The sequence below is a fragment of the Trifolium pratense genome, linkage group LG6 (genome assembly GCF_020283565.1).
Source record: "Trifolium pratense cultivar HEN17-A07 linkage group LG6, ARS_RC_1.1, whole genome shotgun sequence".
NCBI lineage: Eukaryota > Viridiplantae > Streptophyta > Magnoliopsida > Fabales > Fabaceae > Trifolium > Trifolium pratense.
The window spans coordinates 23756104-23775049 of record NC_060064.1 but is presented as its reverse complement, the minus strand read 5'-3'; the positions used below and the strand labels follow the sequence as shown (position 1 = coordinate 23775049).

Sequence of the window (18946 nt, the reverse complement as noted above, 5' to 3'; positions counted from 1 at the left end):
TCAAAAAAAGAAAAGAAGAAAGGGGGTCATTTCTGTAGCTATTCTCGGTTCAATGCTCCATAATCAACAGACTGACATGCCTTGTTGATGAAGTAAATCAGTAATTATGCATCAACTATGAAGCAGCTTGTTTCCTCATTGATAAGACCCTATTTACTTAATGTAAAGATAGTCATTTTATGGTACAAGAACCAACTTGACTTTCCACAAGAGAAAAATCAGTTCTTTTATCTTGACTGTTCTATCAAGAATTAAGCCTTAAGCATCTCAGTCATGACTCATGGAGTTTGACTAAGTCTAGGATCATGAATGGCTTCTCAATCAGAGAAGTAGAAGAAATCCCTCGCATATGATCAATGCAAATATGCTATATACTATTTATTTAATGTCAGTGCTTTTTCTTTATCATATAGATCAAAATTCTACCATATAATAAAATTTCTCTACATGAAGACTGAAGATAGTAATAATACAAATTTATGCCCCCATTTGTATATAATACTTCAATATTTGTAAATGTACACTCAAAATGGAAATCCAGCATCTAGAATAAAATAAAAAAATCACATGATGGAACACGAATTACCGCTCTCATCATTGAACATAAGCGAACGGTAGTTAAACCCAGGTCCAAACGGGTATAAATTGGACAATAGTGAAGATTGCACATGATAACCCTGTATGTGCTTTTGCTCCATATTATGATGATCATCAGTTCATCACCACCAGGCTGATCCTTCACGGCACAACTGGTTGGTTTGACCGCGACAGGGTCGCCATTCATTGTACTGATACTGATACATAGGATGTTGTAGTGGGTATCGGTACATTGACTGTAGCACATCTATAATATCATTGTTTGGACTTTCTCTCAATCTAATCAATACATTTATCCATTGAGAGATATGTAGGGTAAACAAAAATGAACCCAATATTTTTTTAATAGCTAGAGGCCTGCCATTTGCATAATGTAGCATGTCACACGCCAATTGTTCATAATAACTAGTAATATCAGCACATTTGAAAACTTTTTGATAGAATAATAATTGAAGAGAATTAGTTTGATTCAAGAGTGGAACTTTGTAAACTGCATCCAGTCCATACTCTTTTAAGATGTGCTCATATCTAGAAATTATAATGATTCTACTCCCTGCAGCAAAACATTCACGATTTACGGCTAATTTCTCCAGTTGTTCAATCCGATCAACATTATCAAGAATTACAAGGGCCTTTAAATGAAGCATCCTGCTTCGTATCAAAATAGTTGCTTCATAAGGATTGCTTACCCGAAGGTGTTCTTCCTTTAGTGTTTGATGTAGAATTTGCTTTTGTGCACCAATTGGGCCATTGACTCTATAAATTTTGCCCACATCATCGATAACACAACATGCTTCAAATTCATGAAAGATTCTGTCATATAAAACAGCAGCAAGAGTTGATTTCCCTATTCCTCTCATCCCGCAAATTCCTAAAACCCCAACATCATTAGCCAAATCCAAAAATACATGTTCTTCCAATTCTTCTAAAGGAGAAGTCATCCCCACTAAATATCTTGGAAGGCACTAAACAATTGGTTTTTGTCCCCACAAATTTGACTGTTTCAATTTTTGATTTTGTTACGGTTAGCCAAAACAATATCATTCATTGGTTGTACATTCGTATTGTGGTGGCGTCTTCAATAGTCAGCAATCCCAATCCAACAACCCATCATTCCTCTGCTTTTGATCTTTTCTTAACCATTATCAACTTTTGGATATGTTCCTCATCCGCGAGATCGTTTATATATTCGTACTCCGTTAAAAAAAAAACTAGCACGGGTTGATTGATTTTTTTTTATTATAGTCTCTCGTTATATTATTATGTTAATGTAAAAAATTATTTAAATTGAAAGTTATAATTTTTTTTGTTTACAATGAGTTGAGAATCGAACCCAGGATCTATAACATACTACCCAAATCCCTCACTACCAGAACAAACCTAGTGACTTTTATTTAAATATAAGTGAAATTATTGTGATTTTTTTTTTTGACGGAGAAACTATTGTGATCTTGGTAGTAATATTGTTTATGTTTCTATGTTCCTATTTTTATGCACGTTGATCTTAATTTTTTTTTATTGACTAAATTTTTTATAATCTTTGTATTTTAGGATATAAAATTTGAAATATTATTTTGTTCCTATTTGTATGCATATTTTTTATAGAGTAAAATTATAATGAAGGATATAAAATTTGAAATATTATTAAAACTAATAATGGACAAATTAGTAACTTGGTAGTAATCAATTTTTTTATATTAAGAAGTAGATAGTTTAGAGATTCTTTTTTAAAAATATTTTTCATTTGTTTTTTTGTTTGGATTTACAATGTAGCTAGTGATCAAATCTGCAACTCTACCATACTACTCAAATTCCTCGCCACTAGACTAAACCTAGTGTATATTTTCTAAGGTTAAATATGTTTTTAGTCCCTAATTTTTTGAGGACTTTTAAAAAAGTCCCTACATTTTTTTAATTATACTTTTAGTCCCCCACATTTTTTCCGTTTCAAACATTGGTTCTACTGTAAAATTTTGATTGACTGGACAAACGAAAATGACACATAAATACCACGCTGACTCATTTAATGATGTGGACGCAAAAAAAGTCCGCATTACCTTGATTCCACCCTATAATTGTTAAAATATGAAGGGAATAGACAACACCAAAATCATAGACATACGTATTGAGAAACATAAATATAGAGGAATCAATTTTAATTATTACATAATTTAGTGAATTACAATGTGAGTCTACACTATACTAGTTACAATAGAACCTATCATAGCTAATCAAGTGGTAGAGCACATAAGATCATCATAACTAATTGCTTGTTCAAAAAAAAAGATCATCATAACTAACTCTCCTAGAGTGAAGGAAATTAGTTACAAATAGTTGTAACTAATTATGCAGTTTACAACCTTGATTGCTTGTGATACAAGCAATGTGTGATCATTGTGTTCCTCTTCCATATGATTGGCTAAATCTTCTATGTCATCACTATATCATTCTTTTTATCATCCAAGAATACTCTGAAAGAGCATTGAAACTACCAATCACAGCTCAAAATTAACATTATCAACTGAGCAGATAGGCGAATTTTAAATCATGCAGGAATAGTAAGAGAAAATCATGTATTTGATGCAGAAATTTCAATCATAAAAGTAAAGAATTGAACTTCCTTTCTGTAAGAATTGAATCCCTTGCCTTATTCATTGATCTGATTTCCAATATCACAATTTTCAAGGATGCTTATGAGACTTACCGCACTTGTAAGGAGTGCCAAATAGCAGGCACAGCTATCACTCGAAAGAGTGAAATGCCTCAGCAACCTATGCTTTTCTGTGAGGTATTTGACGTATGGGGCATTGACTTTATGGGCCCTTTTCCTGTATCATTTGGTTTTCTCTACATTTTACTTGCTGTTGATTATGTTTCAAAGTGGGTGGAGGCCATCCCCACTAGGACTAATGATTCTCGAGTTGTTGCAGATTTTGTCAGGTCCAATATTTTTTGCAGGTTTGGAATACCCCGAGCTATCATAAGCGACCAAGGCACGCATTTCTGTAACCGCACCATGGAAGCTTTGCTCCGGAAGTATGGAGTTGTGCACAGAGTTTCTACCGCATATCATCCCCAAACTAATGGGCAAGCTGAAATCTCGAACAGGGAGATTAAGCAAATTCTAGAGAAAATGGTGCAGCCCAATAGGAAGGACTGGAGCCGCCGTCTAGAAGACGCACTTTGGGCTCAGAGAACAGCTTTCAAGACTCCAATTGGGATGTCCCCCTATCGACTTGTGTTTGGTAAGGCATGTCACCTTCCTGTAGAAATCGAACACCGTGCTTATTGGGCGGTGAAGAGCTGTAATATGGAAATGCAAAAAGCAGGTATGGAAAGAAAACTTCAATTACAGCAGCTTGAAGAGCTTAGGCTAGAAGCCTACGAAAGCTCTAAAATTTATAAGGAGAAAACAAAACACTTTCATGATAAAATGATTTCTAGGAAGGAATTTTCTGTGGGCCAACGGGTTTTATTGTTTAACTCCCGCCTAAAAGTAATGGCTGGGAAACTTCGATCCCGGTGGATTGGCCCTTTTGTTGTTACTAATGTTTTCCCTCACGGTGCAGTAGAAATCAAAAGTGCAGGTACTAACAAGGTATTTAAAGTAAACGGACAGCGACTGAAGCTGTTCCATGAAAGCTCGGTGCCTGAAGAAGAGGGACATGTTGAAGAGCTCTCCTTGGAGAAGCCGTTCTACCCAGCAGCTACACCGTAACCCCTCGGGTGTGTTCCTTCCTTTACTCTCACTTTGTGTTATTATTACATTGCGGACACTGTCTGGTTTAAGTGTGGGGGAGGGACATTTTACATTTTTGTGTTAAAAAAATAAAAAAATAAAAAAAAATTAAAAAAATAATAATAATAATAATAATAATAATAATAAAATAAATTATCATGAGTAGTCACATGTTCTAAGGCTAGGGCAGATAGTTGTAGGGTCAGTGAAATTTTTGGAGTTTTTTGTTTTGATACTTGACATGATAGTCTTTGCAACTTAATGCACAACTGCTTGAACACTGTCAAACTTAGTAATGTCTAGATAAACCTCTGAAATATTTATTCTTTAGACTAAGTTCTCTAATTTGAATATAATGGAGGTATGATTAGAACTAAGTGTGGGGGAAAGGCTAGAGTAACAGATAGACCGATCATTGCTATTAATTGAGAAAAAGGGAAACTGTTTAAGAGCTAAAACTAATGAATATAATAAGTTCCTGTGCCCGAAACTGGAGGAACAAGTTCCTGTGCCCGAAACTGGAGGAACAAGTGCTGTGTAGGATGCTCTACTCTGAGTAACAGGTTGGACTTATTACAAGTAAGATCCCGTCAGGTGAAAAGGTGGAGTAGTACCTAAAGCTTAAAAACAATAAATAATAATAAACTATAATAAAGCTTGAAGGTAGTTGCCCTGAGTTGATGTTGAAAAGCTTTGGATCTCTTGAAAAGAAATAGCCCCCCCTAGTCTGAAATTCTAGTTAAGTCCAAAATTATAGGAAAAGAATGACAGCTTAGCATCTAGAATGGTAGTTTCAGAGAGGGATCTTGACATTACTTTGGTTGACAGTGGGAGACAGTACACACACACGCAAGATTGTTATTGAAAGTTGATAGATAAGAATTGTGCCAATCTTTGAATTTTGACCCAAGGTTTGAAGCTTGAAACCTGGAATATGTTGACTGCTTGTGATTTGTTTTTAAATTTTTCATTTGAGTTTTGCTCGGAGTGCAAAAGTTCAAGTGTGGGGGAATTTGATCAGTGCATTTTAATGCACATTCTTCTACTATTATACTAGTGTATTCCTATGGTTTAATTTACTATTTTCGCTATTTTAAGGTGTTTTTATATTTAAGTTTATTTCTAACTCTATTTTATTTTCGGACTTAATTTATGAATAAATAGCACTTTGACACCCTTCCGGTCCGCAGGTCATAACTGGAGTTACAAATATCGGATTGAGGCGCGAGAAGATGCGTTGGAAAGCTGAGATCAAGAGCTACGACTTTCATGTTGAGGCCAAAACCCAGTTCGGAGCGCAAGTGTGTCAAATAACTGCGTTTATGTTCCAGACGAATTTAATTAAGCACAACTTTATATTTTTCGGCCCAATTGTTTTAAGGCCCGTTCCATGTATTATTTAAACCGAAAATAAGGCAGCTAGGGTTAGTCATTCACTGTTCACGGAAATAAGAAACCCTAGAGCAGCCACCACTTACATGGAGAACTAAATCTTTCTTTCAATTTGTTGGTGCAAGGAACTCGTTTTAAATTCTTGAGGTCTGTTTTAATAGCAAATTCTGTTTTATATTTATGTTCTGTTATGTCAATTCCATGTTCTTTATTTCAGTATGAAGTTGAATTATAATGATGCTTGATCACTTTAATTTGATTCACACCGTGTTATTCAATTAGTTTATCGCTTGCATAGATTACATTGAATAGGAATTGACATAAACTTTGAGCGCTTAGCAAAAAGTGTTGATTGAATTCAGTAAGGATATTATTCTGTCATTAGTAACGCTTGCTTACTATTGCCTATGATTAGTTGAACGCATTTGACACGCTTGTTTGAATGGAATTCGTATAAAATTGGTAACGCTTGTTTAATTCGGTTTTATAAATCAACCAGAACATAAGCATATAACGAATTTATTCTTTGTGAACCATATGATAGAATCAAGAACGAGTTACCCAAAGCCAATGAATTGATCGTTTTAAACCAATTATCACATTTTTCTTACGTTCGGTTAACAAACCAAACCCCCCATAATTTACAGTTTTTGAATTGTTTCTAATATAGATAAACCGATTGTGAGTCTTCGGAGACGACCAAGGTTAACTGCCTTGTATTACTTTTTATTTAAATTATTATTTGACCACGAAACGACGGTGATCAAATTATGATATTCTAATACTTTCTGCTCCGTGTATTTGGTTTGATCGCGACAGAGTCGTTGTAGTGATATATGGTTGGTCGCAGTGGATATTCGACATGTATAATATTTTCGTTTGGACTTTGTTTACAAAACGAAAACTTATCAACAAATTAGTTTGGATTACATTCATATAATATAATAATCATCATGTTTAAATTTATTAAAAATAAAATCTTTTTGTTTTTCCTGAAACAATCAAGTTGATTTGATAATAAAATAAGAAAGTTATGATTATTATATAATAGTTTGCTCCATCGGTAGCTTTCTGAATCATTATTTGTTTGCTTTTTAATACTCAATGAACTGAATAATAATTTTCTGAATAAATAAAGATGAAGATCTCTCAGATCGATGATCCGTATGGTGAGTTTTTAGAACTCATAAAGAATTTCCAAGCGGGAAGAATTGATAGAAGACGTTTCAGAGCAAGAGTGCAGGGATTGTGTAGTGGAAATACAGATTTGATTTTCAGATTCAACACCTTACTGAAAAACAAATATCAAATCAAACTTAAGATCACTGGTTAGTACTTTCTCAATCATTTTTCATTCAGTTTTTGCATAATTAATTCATGGATTAAGGACCTGTTTGGATTGATTTTTTTTTTTTTTTTGAGCTTATGCAAATAAATAAGCTTTTATGTATTATTATAAGTTTTTCAGTGTAGTTTATGAGAAAATAACAATAACTTAGAGATATAATTTTCTGTGAGTGAAAACTTATGAATTAACATAAAAATTTATTTATTTGCATTGCTTATTTTCATAAACTAAAAATTAAGCCAAATCCAAACGGACCTTAAGTTGTCACGCTCTGCATTGTTCAACAACAACTAAACTGATGTTACAAATTTTCGTTTTTTCCTTTTTGTTGGTAGCAGGGGTCAAAAGAAAAAAGGTGAAGAAGAAGAAGGTAGAAGAGAGTCATGAACTTCCTTGGGATATGCTTGATAACATTTGCAAAACACTAGATTTTCACGACCTCTTTCAGTTTGCCGGTGTGTGCAAGAATTGGAAGGCTTTTCATAAAATTTACTGGACAAATTTCATAGCATACCAAGAACCATTACTTCTCCGAAATGTGTATAGTAATCGAGAATTCTCTTCCTTAATAAGCATTCCCGACCAAAAAATTTATTCCTTGAAGAAGATGGAGTGCTTATTCAACTCTATCTATGTTGAGTCTTCTGGCGGATATTTTATCAAGGCGGCGGACAATAATTCATTTAAGATAATCAATCCATTTACAAGAACAAAGAAGGTAATCAATGCCTCCAACTTTCAATTTTACTTTAATGGTTTTTTTAACTATGCATTGCTTGCTCTTAGCAAATGCTCTGAGGATTTTGTTTTGGTGGTTTTATGCATGTGTACTATGAATTTGCGTGTCTATCAATCTAGAAACTGTGGTTGGGTTACTTATTCTTCAGAAATAGGAAATCAAGAGAAAGTTGTTCACTTTGTGGTTTTGCACAATATAATATATGTTGTCACTAACAAGGCCAACATAGGAGTGCTTAGCTTGAATTCTGCAAATATTAAATTTCTAAAACTGAAGAGTACTCCTGATGTAACTAGCAGAAACCTCAAGTTGGTTAATTGTGATGAACAACTTTTACTGGTTGATTTAATGGAAGATAAAATGATTAGGAATGTGTACAAGATAGACTTCTCCACCATGAATTATGTCAAAGTTGAAACTTTGGGCAACATTGCATTATTATATGCTTCAAATGGCTTGAAGAACAATTGTTATGCATTGAGCAACCCGAACAAGTGGGGATATGAGAGAAACTCTGTGTATGTCACCCTCTTTTCATCTACAATATGTAGAGTGTATTCATGGGATGATAAAAAATTGAAAAAATGCATCACGCTTCCAACTCCTGATGAAACAGGTGCCTTCTTGTTTGACTGGTGTTTTAGACATCTACAATACGAGATAGATTATTCTCTAGTTGAGTAACTTGCATATTGTACGTTGTGTTACTTATGTTCTTTGTGTTTCACCCCATTTTCCTTTTTGCTTGTGTCAAACTTGTAATTTAATTATAGCTAGAATGAGGGAGGGTGACCGTCTATTTAAGTCTAGTACTATTTATTATTTTGTCTGTTAATTGTTTCTAATTTTAAGTGTATAATTGCTAAAATTGTGTCTGCAATCTTCATTACTGTTTGATCAATGAAAGTTTATCCGAATGTTATTTTTTAAATATCAAATGTTGTTTTAAGTGACTTGGCATGCCTGAAATTTATAATTTTGAGCAAATGTACAAGATATACTCGCTGCTTAAATTTTTAATTTTAATTGATGAGTGCATAGAATTGGTTGAGGTTAAAATCAAGTAACATGGATTATAATATTCTTACGTGGTGTCTAAATCTGAGGGCCTGTTTGTAAAATTTGGAGGTGTGAATTTTTAGGTAATGTCATAACCTTTTGATTAGTGTATCTGTAACTTAAAGGTTGAGTCAGTTTTTGGGTTGATGGTGTAGTCTTAGCAAAATAATTTCTATCATGGAGGCATTGAGGATTAGTATCAGTAGGATATCTCTGTTTAGGAGGCAGGTTGGAGTTTCATCAGCAAGCTATAGTTTGTGAAGTTGAAGTTTCTCAGTTTGAGTGGTTGGTTCGGCTCAACAGAACTAAGAGAGAGTTTGTTTATATTGAGCGGGAGTATTTGTATTTGGAACATTTAAGTGGATGAGGAGTCTGTCAGTTGGGCAAGAATACATGTTATTTCCTGTAAAACTGCATTCAAAATTTAGATTTGTGCTGGTTTTGATTTGTATTAAGCAATATATTTAGTGGCGGTGGTCATCATATTTAGTCAATGTTAGGCTTAGTGCATTATGTTTTTGGTGTTCAGAAGATGCCTGCATCTTTGTATTTTGTAATAGTATAGGAGGTGTTTGTTTTGAGTAAAGATCCTCTGCATTCTTCACCCTTTCTATTTTTGCTATTACTAAAGTTTTGGGAATGTAAATAGAATAATGTAAATAGATTTGTGTAATTGGTGGTGTCATTTTGGTTGAAGTTGAATTGAATCTCAAAATCTGTGTTCAGTTGGCTTTGATTAGAAGTTGACACTTGACCGTTGGCTTTGATTAGAAGTTGATTCATTGCAATTTCTTCGGAAGTCCAGTAGCTTCTTTGGTTAATAATGACGGTAAATGGAATTGGAAATTGTTTAATGATTGGTTGCCTGCTAATGTTATAAACAAAGATAAATGCAATTTTTCCTCCATGTACTCTTTGGTTTGTAAGGAATCAAGCTCGATTCAAGGACAAGTTCATTAATTGGAAGATGGCTGTTTCCATGATAATTACTAGTGTTTCCAGATCAGGTAACTTGATTAAGCAAACTTTTCATTCTTCCATAACTGACTTCTGCATTCTTAAAAAGTTCAAGGTGATTGTTCATCCACCAAAGGCTCCTAGAATTACAGAAGTGTTATGGCACTCTCCCTTAGTCAATTGGATTAAGTTTTTTTTTAGCATCGTCAATTGGATTAAGTGCAACACAGATGGGGCTTCTACTATCTCAGCTTCATCTTTTGGTGGTATTTTCAGAGACCACTGTGCTGAATTAGTTGGTTGTTTTGCTGAGTTATCTGGTAATCTAAGAGCTATTGAGCTTGCTAGCCAACATAATTGGAATAATCTTTGGATAGAGTCAAATTCTGCTTTAGTAGTGCCTGCCTTCAAATCAGATACCATGATTCCTTGGCTCCTAAGGAACTGATGGTTTAATGCTAAAGTGTTGATGAGAAACATGAATGCTAACAGAAATTTTTCAGTTTCTTTTATGTATGAGATTTTATGTGACTCCAACAAGCTTGATGATGAGAAAATTTGGCTTGGTATTTGGAAGATGAAAATAATTGGAAAAAAATAGGTTTTTATGTGGCTTGTAAAATACAATAGATTATTGACTAAGCAAGTTAAAGCTAGAAATGGGGCTTGGTAATGCTAGTTGTGATAATTGTGGAGAGGAAGAAACAAGCCTGCCTGTGTTGAGAGGTTGTGGTCTAGCCATGGGAGTTTGGATGGCAATTGTTCCTAATGAGTAATGACTAGACCACAATCTCTCACTTTATACTTTGAGGATCTATATAAAATATATCGAAAAATTGAACTTTGTAACCAAAAAAATCATAAAACTAAATTTGTTTGTTGAGTTTTTTTTTTTATTTTAAATAGTTTGTTGGGAGAGATATATACTAAATAGAAAATAAATGGTTGAGTAGACACATATATAAGCTAAAATAATGATTAAAAATCGTTGATCCAATAGTTTTAGGAATAAAAAATTAATATAAAAATAGAGAATAAATGGTTGACTCGATACATATATAAGCTAAAATCATGATTAACAATCGTTAGTTGATCCATCGTAGTTCATGCTGAACTTTGTAATTCGCTCATAGCTGCAATTTGAAGAGTTCTAAATTAACCCATGAACCAAATTAAGTAGTCTAGGCTTATAAAAAAAAAAAAACTTTAATGCACTTTTGATCTTCCTATTTTGAAAAATCTGAACTTTTGATCCCCTATTTTAAAAGGAGGAGTGCTAGCAACACACTCTAACACACTCTCTTCTATTGGTTAAAATTTATATGGGTCCCATAAAAGTTATATGGGTCCACAATTTTTTATGGGACCCATGTGAATTTCAACCAATAAAAGAGGGTGTGATGGAGTGTGTTTGTTAAAGAGTGTGTTGCTAGCATTATTCTTTTAAAAGTCAACTTTTTGATCCCCTATTTTGAAAAATCTGAACTTTTAATCCCCCTATTTTAAACGCCAATTTTTTTATCCCCTATTTTGAAAAACCCGAAGTTTTGATTCCCCTATTTTAGATTTTTTGAATTTTAGTCCTCAAACTTAATTTGGTCAAATTTTTTGCTGATGTGTCCTCAAACTTAATTTTTATTCATGATGACAAAACGTTTCCATGTCTTTAATTTTTTTACATCAAATATTTTAAAAGTATTAAACAATAAAATAATTAATTAATAATAATTTAAAAAATCAGTAAAATTAACCTCTATACATATATATATATATATATATATATATATATATATAAAATAAAAAAATCAGTAAATTACCCAAAAAAAAAAGTTAACAATTGAGAACAAAGTCAATGAACGATTGAGAGGGAGTGAACAAAGACGAAGGATGTTAACACGAGCGTGATTATTTGTGTTTCTGATTTCTTTGGGTGTCATGATTGGGAACCAGCGTTTGCTTTTCTGACTTCTTTGAGTAATATACTGATTTTTAGTTATATAATAATGTAAAGAGTTTTAATTTTGTTTTTTCTATCAATTAATTTAGTTAATATTATATAATGTAAAGAGGTTTATTTTATTGTTTTATAATTATCATTAATTATTTTATTATTTTAATACTTTTAAAATATTTGATTTTAAAAAAATATTAATGACATGAAAATGTTTTGTCAACATGAAAATTGTCACGTCATTAATGAACTTGACACATCAGCAAAAGTCTTACCAAATTGAGTTGGGGGACTAAAATTCAGAAAAATCTAAAATAGAGGGATTAAAACTTCAGGTTTTTCAAAATAAGGGATCAAAAAGTTGACTTTTAAAATAAGGGGATCAAAAGTTCAGATTTTTCAAAACAGAAGGATAAAAAAGTTGGCTTTTAAAATAGGATGATCAAAAGTTTAAGTTTTTCAAAATAAGGAGATTAAAAGTGCAATAAAGCCAAGATTGTTATGCATTGAGCAACCCGAACAAGTGGGGATATGAGAAAAACTTTGTGTATGTCACCCTCGTTTCATCTACAATATGTAGAGTGTATTCATGGGATGATAAAAAATTGCAAAAATGCATTACGCTTCCAACTATAAAGGAATGAATAAAGTTGTATATTGCATTACTTTTGAGAGTTTACAAGAGGTGTATATATACACAAGTATAGTAACCTAATTGGAGTAAATTAAGGAACAAATATCTCCAACAATTAAGGTGATTGACTCTATAGACTTTATACAAATCCTAAAATAATAATGATAATAATTAAATACTAATTATGCTTGATATCCCCCCGCAAGTTGGGCGACCTGGAAGAAAGATGCAACTTGGATAGTAGAAACTCGAACCGGGGGCGAAGCAGAGGCTTGGTGAGAATGTCAGCAAGCTGGTCGTTGGTAGAGACGAAGGAAACACGAAAACGGCCACGTTGAACGTTTTCACGGACAAAGTGATAAGCTAAGGCTATGTGCTTCATTCTGGAGTGGAAGACAGGATTAGCACTCAGATGTGTAGCACCAAGATTGTCGCAGTAGATGACAGGACCAGCTGTAGGAGTGTGACCAAGTTCAGTGAACAAAGAGAGTACCCAAAGGAGTTCACTGGCCGTGTCGGCCAAGGCTTTATATTCAGCTTCAGTGGATGATCGAGCAACCGAGCGTTGCTTGCGGGAACTCCAAGAGATGGGGGTGTCGCCAAGATAGAGCAGGTAACCAGTGGTAGAGATGTAATCATCTTTGTCACCCGCCCAGTCCGCATCTGAGTACGCATGGAAGTTCAGGGGAGCAGTCGCGGAGATGAAAATGCCTTTGTCGCAAGAGCCGGCCAGATAGCGAAGTAGGCGCTTGAGAGCCAACCAGTGCATGGTGCTCGGGTTCTGCATGAACTGAGCAAGTTTGTTGGTCGCGAAGGCAATGTCTGGTCGAGTAAGACTCAAGTATTGGAGACTTCCAACTAGTGCTCGGTATTCAGTCGGGGAGGGCAAGGGATCACCAGAGTTTTTGAGCAGCGGAGGAGTAGCAGTTATTGGAGTGGACGCTGGTTTAGCTTCTGTCATGCCCGACTTTTGAAGGAGATCAGTGATGTATTTCCGTTGTGAAAGAAACATGCCCGCAGCGGAAGGAATGACTTCAACACCCAGGAAATAATTGAGATAGCCAAGATCTTTCAATGAGAAACGGGCAGCAAGTGTAGCAATGAGACGAGACAATTCTGTCGAGGAGCTCCCCGTAACAATGATGTCATCGACATAGACGAGCAAGTATAGTGTCGCGCGTGGTGTCCGCTGAATGAACAAAGAAGCATCGGCGGTGGAATTGACGAAGCCAATGGAGAGCAGGAATACACGAAGTTCCATATACCAAGCGCGAGGAGCTTGCTTTAACCCGTAGAGCGCCTTCTTTAGGCGACAGACATGATCAGGGAAGCTTTTGTTAACAAAGCCAGGTGGTTGAGCCATGTAGACCTCCTCGTTGAGCGTCCCTTGAAGAAAGGCATTGTTAACATCAAGCTGGCGGACGGACCATCCTTGTCGAACTGCCAAGGCGAGGATGATCCGAATTGTCACTGGTTTGACGACGGGGCTAAATGTTTCTGTGTAGTCACAACCAGGGCGTTGATGGAAACCCTTAGCGACCAATCGAGCCTTGTACCTATCAATGGACCCATCTGGATTTCTCTTGATGCGAAAGACCCACTTACAACCAACCAAATTTTGAGCAGAGGAACGACCAACGAGTTCCCAGGTGTTGTTGCGATGTAGGGCATCAAATTCAGCCAACATGGCGGAACGCCAGTCCGGATCACGAAGGGCTTGGGTAATAGTACTAGGTTCCATCGGGGATGAGGGACGGACATGGAGGTTGAGTTTGTGGATGGGTTTGACGATGTTGTTTTTGGACCGGGTGATGATCCCACCGCCATGGGGTTCAGTGGTCGTTGTGGGGGGAGAGGTCGTTTGTGGTTGTGGGAGCAATGTTGGCTGTAAGGAGGAAGGGGGGTCATTACTGGTCGTTTCATTGCTCGTTGTATTTGAGGACGAGGATTGGGATGTGGTCGGGGAGGAAATGCCAGACGGGGAGGGAGGCTCAACAAGTGAGGTATCCGGGGATGTGAGATTGGTGCTCGCAGTAGGTGGAGCGATGGTCGGCAAGACGGGCAGTTGGAGTGGACCAGTCTGTGAGGTCGTGGACGTGGTCGGTTGGGCCACCAGTGAACGGAAGGGGAATCCAGTTTCGACGAACTTGACATGGCGAGAGGTGTAAATCCGTCCAGTTGAAGGATCGAGGCATAGATATGCATGTTGATCAGCTGAGTAACCTACAAAAACACACATAGTAGACTTTGGAGCAAGTTTATGGTTAGCATAAGGTTTAATCTAGGGAAAACACAAACATCCAAAACATTTTAATTTATGATAATCCGGACTAATGCGGATGAGTTTAGAGTAAGGTGATTGGTGCCCGAGGATTGGGGTAGGGAGACGGTTAATGAGGTAGGCTGCAGTGGTCATGGCGTGAGGCCAGTAGGTGAGGGGAAGGCCAGCGTGGTGAAGGAGGGAGAGACCGGTTTCGGCAATGTGCCGATTCCGCCGTTCAGAGATGCCATTGTGTTCGGGTGTATGAGGGGGAGTGGTGTGGTGACTTATGCCATGAGTACTTAGAAAGGAACGAAGACCAATGTATTCGCCACCATTGTCAGTGTATAGGACTTTTATTTTGTGTTGGTAGAAGTTTTCAACTAGTGTTTTAAATTTGGGAAAAATAGATTGCACATCAGATTTTAGTTTCATGGGATATAGCCATATATAGCGAGTATAATGATCAACAAACAAACAATAGTAACGAAGACCATCAATAGATAAAACAGGGGAAGTCCATACATCAGAAAAAATTATTTCTAATGGATAAGTAGATGTAAGAGTAGATTCATGAAAAGGAAGTTTATGACTTTTATTAATTTGGCATGAATTACAATCTGATTGCGGAAATTTATTTGAACCTAAAGAAAAATGATGTTGAATAAATTTAAAGATGGAAGTTGAAGGGTGTCCAAGCTTGTGATGCCAGGAAGCAGAGGATTCCACTTGGACGGTGTGGGCGGAAGGTGAGATCGTGGGCAATAGATAAAGTTCATTCACACATGAGCCTTTATGGGTTGTTTGGCGTGTCTGCAAGTCCATGACATAAAAAGAGTTTGGTAAGAAAACAACGGCAGAGTTAGTTTGTTTGGTGAGTTGAGAAACAGAAATGATTTGTTGTTTCATGGAGGGAACATAAAGAGCATTAGACAAGGATAAATCATTAATTAAAAGTGTTCCAGAGTGAGAGATGTTTAAATCTGAACCATTCCCCATGAAGAGGGAGTCGGGGCCAGTGTATGGATGGTGAAGTGCCAGATTTGTAAGGTCGTTGGTCACATGATGTGTTGCTCCACTGTCGAGCAGAAAACCAGGCGAGGATGTGCCAGCAGTAGCGGTGTGGGCCTGGGCCTGGCCAGTGGTGCTCGGAGAAGAACGAGGAGGTGCGGGGACGCTGGGGTGTTGGGTCCGAAAAAGTTGGCAGTCAGCGAGGACGTGTCCCTTGGTGTTGCACCATTGACATCGACCAAGGAATGGTTTGCGATCACCTGGGCGTTGGTTGGTCGGTGCAGGTGCCTGACTTGGTCGAGGCTTGTTGTTGGTCGACCTTGCCTGAGCGTGCAGCGCAGTAACAGGAGCAGGTGATTGGCGTTGAGCAGCAGCAAGAGAGAGTTCCTGGATGAGGAGCTTTTCGAGGAGATCATCAAAGGTGATTGGAGTGTCCCTTGCGTTGACCCCATCAATGACTGCTTGGTAACCGTCATCAAGGCCGCGCAAGACATGGTCGGTCATGTCCTCGACGGAGACAGCAGATCCGAGAGAGGCGAGGAGATCAGCAGTTTGCTTCAGAGAGTGCATGTAGGTCGTGATGGATTGAGTACCTTTCGAGGCCATCCGAAGACGTTCCTTGAGTTGTTTAAGGTGACTGCGGGAGGCTTTGGCATAGGTGTTCTTGAGAAGCTCCCAGAGGTCGTGCGAGGTCTTCGTTTGGGACACCAAGGAGGCCACCTCGTCGGAAAGAGTGGTGAGGATGGCACCATAGATGAGGCGATCCTGGCGACGCCATGTTTGAAAAGCAGGGTTTGGTGATGTTACCGGAGGCGTTGCGGTGGTGGTGATCGTTGCTGTCGGCGCAGGGAACGATCCATCAGTGTATTTGAGTAGATCAAAACCATCAAGGAAGGCTTCTACCTGGAGTTTCCAATTGAGGTAATTGGTAGGGAGAAGCTTGGTGACACCGCTGAGGGTGATACACGCAAAGGGTTTGGAGGGTTCATAGGGGTTAGCTATGGAGCGAGAGCCATCGGAAGCCATGGGAGGCAAAGTGTTACGGCAAACGGAGAAAAAACGGCGTTTTCTGGTTTAACAGGGTAGGGCTGGAACGTTACCCTCTGATACCATATAAAGGAATGAATAAAGTTGTATATTGCATTACTTTTGAGAGTTTACAAGAGGTGTATATATACACAAGTATAGTAACCTAATTGGAGTAAATTAAGGAACAAATATCTCCAACAATTAAGGTGATTGACTCTATAGACTTTATACAAATCCTAAAATAATAATGATAATAATTAAATACTAATTATGCTTGATACCAACTCCCGATGAAACAGGTGTCTTCGTGTTTGACTGGTGTTTTAGACATCTACAATACGAGATAGATTATTCTCTAGTTGAGTAACTTGTATATTGTACATTGTGTTATTTGTGGTCTTTGTGTTTCAACCTAATACACCACCTCAAATTCTGAATTCTCGCGGCCCCACAGATAGGGGTGTGCATGGTTTGGAAACCACACCACACCACCTAATTGATGGTTTTGATTCTAAACCAAAACCATTTTAATGAGAAACCGGTTATTTTTTAAAATTAATTTGGATTTGGTTATTAACCGGATCGAAACCAATTTATAACCGGTTTGTAATAAAATTTAGGTTATTCACATGATCCAATTTTAAATAGGTTTTTTACTTAAACTAATTTTTTTTATTAGTTGATTAAAAAAATAGATTTATTAATTATTTTAAAAACATAATTTTTCATTAATTTTATGATTGAATTGGTTTATAATCAACCCACAAAGTTTTTTTTTTCTAAACCAAAATTATTTTTTACTTAGCCGAAAACTTGTTTTTTATATTGTTTTAAAAAAAATTATTATTGAAAAAAAGAGTAATTTTTAAAATTAAAAAATCTGATTTTTAAATACAAATGAAACTAATATTTATTATAGGAAAAAAATTAAAATACTAAATTTTTGAAAAACTAAAAACATTAAAAACTGATTTTTTTTAATTATTTTCAAAAAAACTGATTTTTATAATTATTTTTAAAACAAACTGATTTTTTTAATTATTTTTTTTAAAAAAACTGATTTTTTAAAAACATTAAAAACTGATTTTTTAATTATTTTAAAAATAATTATTAAAAGTCTGATTTTTAAAATAAAATAATAATAAAATAGTATGGGTGGTTGGTGGTGGCCGGCCGCCGGAGCACCACCACCGACCACTGGAGCACCGCCGTCGGCCATCGCGGAAGTCGCCGGACCGCCACCGGAAACAGCCGGTCGTCGCCGTGCCGGTAGGAGCGTCGCCGCGCCGGCCACCGATGGTCCGGAGTTGACCGCCGTGTTGACCACCGGTCCTCCACCACCTCTTTTAATTAATTATTTTATTATATAATAAAGAATTTTAAAAAATTGAAAATTGGGCCTGAATTAGGTATTGAGCCTGAATTTTCAAACCAATTCCAAACCAAATTACAAAATGTGGTTATGGTTTATAATTGGTGTTTTTTATTGGAGTGGTGTGGTTTTTTTTTTAAATGGATTTTGCAAACTAAGATTGAATATGGATTGGTTAGTAATTTGATTAAGGATATCCAAATTTTTTGCACACCCGTAACCACAGACCTGGCAGCCAGCACTCACAGACTGGCTACAACTTCAAGAAATTTCCTCTACCGTTCGATGACAACGGTCAAATATTGAAAGGTTCTCTCATCCACTTGATCATTCCCTGATTCGTGCTGTCAACTTTCACTCAACTTTTTACTTTTTCAAACATGGAAGGAACACGGCAAACAAACACGTTAGGTTAAACAAAGCAGCAACCCCATTACTATTACTACTACTCCCTCCGTCCCAAAATATAAGCAAAAATTGGTCAATGAAAGTTGATGTATTTGATTTAAAATTTAGTTCAGATACATTCACTTTTGTTGACCCCCTTTTACTTATATTTTGGGAAGGAGTAGTACTTCCTTGAATGATTGAACAACCACAACAAATTTACTCCAGTACTTCTTTCACTGTGCCTTCCATCACAGCCTTTTTTTTACTTACAGTTTTACAGTACTACTTCTTCCGGTCCGGTCCTATATGTTTTCTTTCTCCTTCCTTAACCACATACATTAATTTTATTATGTTAGTCGGAGCAGTAGAATATATCATCATTTGATGTTTTCTTTCATACCGATTCCCAATGCTTTCCATACCTACCAATCCTACCACAAAAGAAGATCAAAAGATGTCATTCATTGA

At 36.4% G+C, this 18946-nt stretch overlaps 2 protein-coding genes across 2 annotated transcripts; one reads left to right on the top strand and one right to left on the bottom strand.

The window, feature by feature from the left end:
- Nucleotides 1-719: 719 nt before the first annotated feature.
- On the bottom strand, nt 720-3008 carry LOC123891944 (disease resistance protein Roq1-like). The gene is made up of 2 exons (XM_045941805.1): nt 2958-3008; nt 720-1562 (listed from the first exon to the last, which is right to left on the bottom strand). Exons 1-2 carry the CDS (start codon nt 3006-3008, stop codon nt 720-722), a joined length of 894 nt encoding a protein of 297 aa, XP_045797761.1.
- A 3858-nt stretch (nt 3009-6866) lies between these two features.
- Nucleotides 6867-8732, top strand: LOC123891943. Its single transcript, XM_045941804.1, has 2 exons — nt 6867-7056; nt 7415-8732. The coding sequence occupies exons 1-2, from the start codon at nt 6867-6869 to the stop codon at nt 8497-8499; spliced, it is 1275 nt and encodes a 424-aa protein (XP_045797760.1). The 3' UTR covers nt 8500-8732.
- Nucleotides 8733-18946: the final 10214 nt, after the last annotated feature.

Coding starts and splice junctions, on each gene's coding strand:
- LOC123891944 (XM_045941805.1), bottom strand. CDS start 3,008: ATGGAAGAGGAACACAATGATCACACATTGCTTGTATCACAAGCAATC. Junction 1,563..2,957: donor TTGTATCACAAGCAATCAAG/GTTGTAAACTGC, acceptor CCAATTGTTTAG/TGCCTTCCAAGATATTTAGT.
- LOC123891943 (XM_045941804.1), top strand. CDS start 6,867: ATGAAGATCTCTCAGATCGATGATCCGTATGGTGAGTTTTTAGAACTC. Junction 7,057..7,414: donor AATCAAACTTAAGATCACTG/GTTAGTACTTTC, acceptor TGTTGGTAGCAG/GGGTCAAAAGAAAAAAGGTG.